The 8,830-nt window shown below is 50.0% G+C and overlaps 1 protein-coding gene across 1 annotated transcript in view; it reads right to left on the bottom strand.

The window, feature by feature from the left end:
* Positions 1–287: 287 nt before the first annotated feature.
* The window catches only part of ghrhra (growth hormone releasing hormone receptor a), a 90,202-nt gene continuing 81,659 nt past the window's right edge, over positions 288–8,830 (bottom strand). Inside the window, exons 13-14 of the mRNA XM_038796465.1 lie at positions 8,783–8,824; positions 288–458 (exon numbers count right to left, since the gene is read on the bottom strand). Of these exons, the coding sequence (XP_038652393.1) occupies positions 288–458; positions 8,783–8,824 (213 nt within the window). The remainder of the gene's footprint in view (positions 459–8,782; positions 8,825–8,830) is intronic.

The raw sequence follows: 8,830 nt of genomic DNA, 5'->3' as shown, positions 1-8,830 counted from the left end.
TGACATTCTTACTCAGGCGCATGGCTTCTACGCTTGACCAGTGAGACATCTGGAAGAGAAACTTCCTTTGATGTGACTCTCCTAAACCCTTGCAGTGGGAGTGGGGTGGCCTCGTCACGCGCAGGCATCCTGGACAACTTTGAAATCAGGAACATGGAGCAGAAACGGAAGCAACTTTCACGTGAAGGAATCGAACGCGTAGGGCTGACCAACTCATCCTCATTGTTTCACGGTAGCTCACGAAATGCAACACGACAGGCCCCTTTCCACACAAGTCCAAGGCTGCCTCACTGGTCCAAGGATTTCCGTTTCGGACTGAGCTTCTCGAACAAGGAGATTTGAGTGAAGTAGGCAGTGCCGCTGCTCTCTGTCGAACAGTTCCGCTTGCGTCTTCTACTCAACCGCAGATCCCTCTTCGAGCGCCACCATCTCAGATACCTCCCCAGCTCGGCAAGGACCTGAAGAGGCAAGAGGACAGGTTGTGTGTTTGTAGTTATAAGACACACACACACACTCACTCACACACACACACACACCACACAAAACACAGTCTTAAACACCAGACGGAGGCCATTCGGCCCTTTGTGCTGAGTCAAGTCTTTGATAGAGCTCTCCAATTACACCCACCCCACTACTCTTTCTGCACACTCCTCCAATTTCCTCCCCTTCAATTTCCAACACCAATATTTCAATAACCAGTTGCCTTTTAAAGATGCCATTGAAGTATGGTAGACACTTGGAGTATAGTGTTCAATTCTGGTCGCCACACTACCAGAAGGATGTGGAGGCTTTAGAGATGGTGCAGAAGAGATTTACCAGGATGTTGCCTGGTATGGAGGGCATTAGCTATGAAGAGCGGTTGAATAAACTCGGTTTGTTCTCACTGGAACGACGGAGGTTGAGGGGCGGCCTGATCGAGGTCTACAAGAGTATGAGGGGGATAGACAGAGTGGATAGTCAGAGGCTTTTCCCCAGGGTAGAGGGGTCAATTACTAGGGGGCATAGGTTAAGGTGCGAGGGGCAAGGTTTAGAGGAGATGTACGAGACCAAGTTTTTTTACACAGAGGGTAGTGGGTGCCTGGAACTCGCTGCCGGAGGAGGTGGTGGAAGCAGGGACGATAGTGACGTTTAAGGGGCATCTTGACAAATACATGAATAGGATGGGAATAGATCATAGATCATAGAATTTACAGTGCAGAAGGAGGCCATTCGGCCCATCGAGTCTGCACCAGCTCCTGGAAAGAGCACCCTACCCAAGGTTAACACCTCCACCCCATCCCCATAAACCCAGTAACCCCACCCAACACTAAGGGACACTAAGGGCAATTTATCATGGCCAATCCACCTAACCTGCACATCTTTGGACTGTGGGAGGAAAACCGAGGACCCGGAGGAAACCCACGCACACACGGGAGGATGTGCAGACTCAGCACAGACAGTGACCCAAGCCGGAATCGAACCTGGGACCCTGGAGCTGTGAAGTGATTGTGCTATCCAGCAATGCTACCGTAGAGGGATACGGACCCAGGAAGTGCAGAAGATTTAGTTTAGTCGGGCAGCATGGTCGGCACGGGCTTGAAGGGCTGAAGGGCCTGTTCCTGTGGTATATTTTCTTGTTCTTGTTTTTTGAACCTGTTTCATTCAGTGAATACGGGTTATAGCAAGCTCACTCTGCAAAAATACTTCCCCTCTGGTTCTGTCGCCCTCTGATCAGCCACTGGTAAGAGTTCCTTCTTCAATTACCCGACACATCATTTTGAACAAATCTCTTTCCAATTCACTTTCTACATTCTGTGGAAAATAGATCTCAGGATGGGACCTGAATGAGCCAAATCTTCCCCACTGCGACTGGTAACTCGGGCCGGGACATTTCCCGACTCTGCCGTACTTTGCTCGGTAAACATTCCCTGAACGTAGTTGCCAGTGGGAGTCAGGCCCACTGGTGGGTGGGGGGGTGGGTGGTGGGGTGGGTGGGGGGGTGGGGTGGTGGGGTGGTGGGTGTGGGGGGTGGGCGGGTGGGTGGATGGGGTGGGTGGGGGTGGTGGGGTGGGTGGGGTGGGTGGGTGGGGGGGGTGGGTGTTACGGGTGTAGGGTGGATACATGGGTTTGAGTAGGGTGATCATGGCTCGGCACAACATCGAGGGCCGAAGGGCCTGTTCTGTGCTGTACTGTTCTATGTTCTATGTTCTATGGTGTAAAGGTTGGGGTTCCATACACCCAGGCACCCAGGGAGCGACAAGATTGACCATAACTTTATTCTTCCTGCACCTTACAGCAGACAGGCAGAAAAATAGAAACACAAGACACAGAATAATGGATATCCCAGGAGTGAGTAACAGACTGGAATCTAATCGAGGGGTTCAGGGTGGGTTTATATATCGAAAACGGATACCTGGAGTGAGTTACAGACAGGAATCTAATCGAGGGGGGTATCAGGGGGATTTATATAATACATAATGGATACCCCGGGAGTGAGTTACAGACTGGAATCTAATCGAGGGGTTCAGGGTTGTTTATATATAGAATACGGATACCTGGAGTGAGTTACAGACTGGAATCTAATCGAGGGGTTCAGGGTTGTTTATTATAGAATAATGGATACCCCGGGATTGAGTTACAGACTGGAATCTAATCGAGATGTGCAGGGTGGTTTATATATAGAATAATGGATACCCGGAGTGAGTTACAGACTGGAATCTATCAAGGGGTTCAAGGGTGGTTTATATATAGAATAATGGATACCGGGGAGTGAGTTACAGACTGGAATCTAATCGGGGGGTTCAGGGTGGTTTATATATAGAATAATGGATACCCCGGGAGTGAGTTACAGACTGGAATCTAATCGAGGGTTCAGGATGGTTTATATATAGAATAATGGATACCCGGGAGTGAGTTACAGACTGGAATCTAATCGAGGGGTTCAGGGTGGTTTATATATAGAATAATGGATACCCGGGAGTGAGTTACAGACTGGAATCTAATCGAGGGGTTCAGGGTGGTTTATATATAGAATAATGGATACCAGGGAGTGAGTTACAGACTGGAATCTAATCGGGGGGTTCAGGTGGTTTATATATAGAATAATGGATACCCGGGAGTGAGTTACAGACTGGAATCTAATCGAGGGGTTCAGGGTGGTTTATATATAGAGCAATAGATACCTGGGCGTGAGTTACAGACTGGAATCTAATCGAGGGGTTCAGGGTGGTTTATATATAGAATAATGGATACCTGGGTGAGTTACAGACTGGAATCTAATCGAGGGGTTCAGGTGGTTTATATATAGAATAACAGATACCCAGGAATCTAATCGAGGGGTTTGGGTGGTTTATATATAGAGTAATGGATACCAGGGATTGAGTTACAGACTAGAATCTAATTGAGGGGTTCAGGGTGGTTTATATATAGAATAATGGATACCCGGGAGTGAGGTACAGTCTGGAATCTAATCGAGGGGTTCAGGGTGATTTATATATAGAATAGTGGATATACCGGGTGTGTGTTACAGGTTAGAATCTAATCGAGGGGTTCAGGGTGTTTATATATAGAATAGTGGATATACCGGGTGTGTGTTACAGGTTAGAATCTAATCGAGGGGTTCAGGGTGGTTTATATATAGAATAATGGATACCCCGGGAGTGAGTTACAGACTAGAATCTAATCGAGGGGTTCAGGGTGGTTTATATATAGAATAATGGATACCCCGGGAGTGAGTTACAGACTAGAATCTAATCGAGGGGTTCAGGGTGGTTTATATAGAATTATGGATACCCGGGAGTGAGTTACAGACTGGAATCTAATCGAGGTGTGCAGGATGATTTATATAGAATAATGGATACCCGGAAGTGAGTTACAGACTGGAATCTAATCGAGAGGTGCAGGGTGGTTTATATATAGAATTATGGATACCCGGGAGTGAGTTACAGACAGGAATCTAATCGAGGGGTTCAGGGTGATTTATATATAGAATAATGGATACCCGGGAGTGAGTTACAGACTGGAATCTAATCGAGGCGTGCAGGATGGTTTATATATAGAATAATGGATATCCGGGGAGTGAGTTATAGACAGGAATCTAATCGAGGGGTTCAGCGTGGTTTATTTTTGTGAGGGCCACGAAGAATCTAGCACGTGTTTGTAGAGTCGAACAGAAAGTAATTTTATTTGCAATATGTATACAGGGCCAGTAGTTCACTACTGGTTCCTCTCTCGGTCGATACCACCCTTACCAGCTCTATTTATACAGCTGTGCTGCTAATTGTGGTGATATACATCACTGTAAATACACAAGGGGTTAATGTAGAAACACTGAGACTGAGTAAACACTAGAGGGAGCACCAGAGACATATGACACACAGACATTCAACCAACAGGTCAGTAAGATAGGACACGACCAATGGGCAGTCAAAGCACCCAGAGTTGACACGACCACAAGGGGGCGACCCATATAAAAGGACAGGGCACACATGCTCTTTCTCTTTCCACAGGCGACACTCAGAGAGACAGGGGCAGATCAGAAGCATCACACCCACCGCATGACTTAGAGCAGACTGGTTAGTTAGATTGAGTTACTGTAGCAAGATTAGCAGGAGAGTCGAACTCAAGTAGGAGGATTGTTAACTGTTCAATAAATCTGTTAAACCTTTCTCCACGTCTGAACCTTCCTTTGTCAGAGTCTACATCAAGGAAGCAGCTTATGCTACATGAAGGAGCAGAACACAACATGGTTCCAGGAGTGACCTGTTGAATCTCTATAATTCAACTCAACAAATCCGTGACTACCAGCAACAGCACCCGGCAAGATGTTCGAGTTCCGCAGCAGCTCAGGTAACACGGCAATCTCAGTGCAAACTGGCGTGCATTCAGCCAGAGATTCGAGATCTACCTGGTAGCGTCCGACCTAGATGGCATGGCGGATGCAGAGAAAATAAAGAATCTGCACACCATTGCGGGTGCAAGAGCAGCAGAAATCTTCAAGACCTTCAAGTGCTCCAAAGGGCAAGACAAGAGAGACTTCCATCCAGTCTAGGCAAAGTTTCAAACACACTGCGAGGAAAACACAAGAGAGAACGGTAAAAGAGGTGCCAATACTCACTACAAGGCGAAGGTAGGCTTGCAAATGCAGAAAATGGCAGTTTTGATTGGCAGCCATCTTGAGAAAGAAGCCACACATGCGCAGTTCCCCAGAAGACGAGAACCGACTAAGCAGTGTTTTGCGCGTGCGCCAGAAGCCGCGTATGCGCGGTTGCGCAAAGAGCGCACAGAAAAGGAAGGTCCGTTTGTGCATGCGCAAGAGAAGCAGTTGCGAAAACGGCGCAAGATAAAGGAACAGCGATCTGCGCTGCGTAACCCATTCCTACATCGACATCACAAGCGTCCTGGAGTCAGAGGCCCCGGACCACGCCCACTTAAAGGGGAAATGCCCGAAAATAAGAAAAAGAAATGTAAAGCCGTGAAACACAATTCTTTCACCTGGAACGACAGCACAATGCCTGAACTTTGACCAGTAGCTGAAAGTAACCTCCGCAGAACCCTGCAACAAGCAGTTAGCACCGCCCAAAGAAATGATTTGGTCCTTGAAGACTCCGACTCAGACATTGATTTCTTCTTTGGACATCGCGAGCACAATGACAGCTCCGACACAAACAGTGATGATAGGGTCCTTGAAGACTACGACTCGGAAGATGATTTCATCATTGGACGTGGCGACCTCAGTACCAAATCCAAACTGCGACAGAGAGAGGTACAAACCCACAGAGAGGCCTGACGCTCAGAGACAGAGAGCGGTCCAAGCCCACAGAGAGGCCTGACACCAAGAGACAGAGAGAGGTACAAACCCAGAGAGAGGCCTGATGCCAAGAGACAGAGAGTGGTCCAAGCCCACAGAGAGGCCTGACACCAAGAGACAGAGAGAGGTACAGGCCCACAGAGAGCGGCCTGACGCCAAGAGACAGAGAGAGGTACAGGCCCACAGAGAGCGGCCTGGCGCCCAGAGACAGAGAGAGGTACAGGCCCACAGAGAGCGGCCTGACGCCCAGAGACAGAGAGAGGTACAACCCCACAGAGAGCGGCCTGACACCCAGAGACAGAGAGAGGTACAGGCCCACAGAGAGAGGCCTGACGCCCAGAGACAGAGAGAGGTACCAGCCCACAGAGAGCGGCCTGATGCCAAGAGACAGAGAGAGGTACAGGCCCACAGAGAGGCCTGACACCAAGAGACAGAGAGAGGTACAAACCCAGAGAGAGGCCTGACACCCAGAGACAGAGAGAGCGGGACAAGCCCACAGAGAGAGACCTGAGGCCAAGAGACAGAGAGAGGTACCAGCCCACAGAGAGGCCTGACACCAAGAGACAGAGAGAGGTACAGGCCCACAGAGAGAGGCCTGACACCAAGAGACAGAGAGAGAGGTACAGGCCCACAGAGAGAGGCCTGACACCCAAGAGACAGAGAGAGGTACAAGCCCACAGAGAGGCCTGACACCCAGAGACAGAGAGAGGTACAGGCCCACAGAGAGAGGCCTGACGCCAAGAGACAGAGAGAGGTACAGGCCCACAGAGAGAGGCCTGACACCAAGAGACAGAGAGAGGTACAAGCCCACAGAGAGCGGCCTGACACCCAGAGACAGAGAGAGCGGGACAAGCCCACAGAGAGCGGCCTGAGGCCAAGAGACAGAGAGAGGTACAGGCCCACAGAGAGAGGCCTGACGCCCAGAGACAGAGAGAGGTACAGGCCCACAGAGAGAGGCCTGACGCCCAGAGACAGAGAGAGGTACAGGCCCAGAGAGAGCGGCCTGACACCCAGAGACAGAGAGAGGTACAAGCCCAGAGAGAGGCCTGACACCCAGAGACAGAGAGAGGTACAAGCCCACAGAGAGGCCTGACACCCAGAGACAGAGAGAGAGGTACAAGCCCACAGAGAGTGGCCTGACGCCAAGAGACAGAGAGAGAGGTACAGGCCCAGAGAGAGGCCTGACGCCCAGAGACAGAGAGAGGTACCAGCCCAGAGAGAGGCCTGACGCCCAGAGACAGAGAGAGGTACCAGCCCAGAGAGAGGCCTGACGCCCAGAGACAGAGAGAGCGGGACAAGCCCACAGAGAGCGGTCCAAGCCCACAGAGAGCGGCCTGACGCCAAGAGCCAGAGAGCGGTCCAAGCCCACAGAGAGAGTCCTGACGCCAACCAGTGGTCCACGTACCACGAACAGTGCTCCACGCACCATGAAGAGTCCCCGACTCCACACAGAGGGTGGTCCATGCACCACGAAATGTCCCCGACTCCGCACAGAAAGCGATGACAGACTCCACAGCGAGACCACTGCACGTCTCCACACAGAGAACACAGATCGACTCCACTGTGAGACCACTGCACGTCTCCACACAGAGAACACAGATCGACTCCACTGTGAGACCACTGCACGTCTCCACACAGAGAACACAGATCGACTCCACTGTGAGACCACTGCACGTCTCCACACAGAGAACACAGATCGACTCCACAGCGAGACCACTGCACGTCTCCACACAGAGAACACAGATCGACTCCACAGTGAGACCACTGCACGACTCGACACAGGGAACGATGCCAGACTCCACAGAGAGAGCTGTCATCACTTATCCACCTATTTTGTTCTTTAACACTGTACAGAAAATATGTAACACGAGAAAAGAGGGGATGTGGTGATATGTATCACTGTAAATACACAAGGGGTTTATGTAAATACATGTAGACTAGCTAGTCACTAGAGGGAGCACCAGAGACATGACACCCAGACATTCAACCAATAGATCAGTAAGATAGGACACGACCAATGGGCAGTCAAGACACCCAGAGGTGACACTACTACAGGCGGCTACCCATATAAAAGGATAGGGCACACATGCTCTTTCTCTTTCCATGGGCGACACTCAGAGAGACAGGGGCAGATTAGGAAGCATCACACCCACTGCATGGATTAGAGCAGACTGGTTAGTTAGATTGAGTTACTATAGCAAGATCAGCAGGAGAGTCAAACTCAAGTAGGAGAATTGTTAACTGTTCAATAAATGTGTTAAACCTATCTCCAAGTCTGAACCTTCTTTTGTCAGAGTCTACATCAAGGAAGCAGCTTATGCTACATGAAGAAGCAGAACACAACACTAATGATTGCCCTATACTACCCTCATTGGGAGAGCTCATATTCCCCCAGGAACAAGGGGGTAATGCCTGCTCCTGGGCCTGGCGAAGCTTGCCATAAATAGGTCCTGGCAGAGGGGGGTCATCCGACCGGACTGTCTGCCCCTCTTCCACAGCTTTATTCATGGCCGGGTGTCCCTGGAGAGCGTGCATGCGGTGTGCACGGGCACACACAAGGCCTTCCGTGCTCGGTGGGCACCGCAGCGGTTGGACTGTTCCTTCGACCCCAGTTTTCACATTTTGATTTGATGTTTTTAAGTTTCCGTTCCTCTTTGTTTTTTGGTCTGTGCTCCGTGTGTCTTTTCGGAGCCGCTCCTTGTAGTTTATCCCTCAGTTAATTTCTGTTCTTCTATTTAGTTGATTGGGCCCTAAAGTACAACATGGGGGTAACCAATTGTCCCCAGCCAGTAGGATGCGGGCAGGTTATAACATTGAGATTAAGCACAGTCCTCTGTTCCAGTACTTTCTCCTGTCCCATATTCTTTCTGAGACAGCTAACGGCCATCGAATTGCCCAAAGCAATGTCCAAACAAGCCTACTCCTTGTGATTGGTTTCTGCTCTGCTCACGACAATGTCTCACTCAGCACCTCCAGCAGTGAATCATTCCTTACCTCTCCATTCAGGAAGCAATACAGTAAAGCCACGGCAAAGCCCTGTTT

The sequence above is a fragment of the Scyliorhinus canicula genome, chromosome 5, assembly GCF_902713615.1.
Source record: "Scyliorhinus canicula chromosome 5, sScyCan1.1, whole genome shotgun sequence".
Classification (NCBI taxonomy): domain Eukaryota; kingdom Metazoa; phylum Chordata; class Chondrichthyes; order Carcharhiniformes; family Scyliorhinidae; genus Scyliorhinus; species Scyliorhinus canicula.
This window is presented reverse-complemented; position numbering and strand designations above follow the sequence as displayed.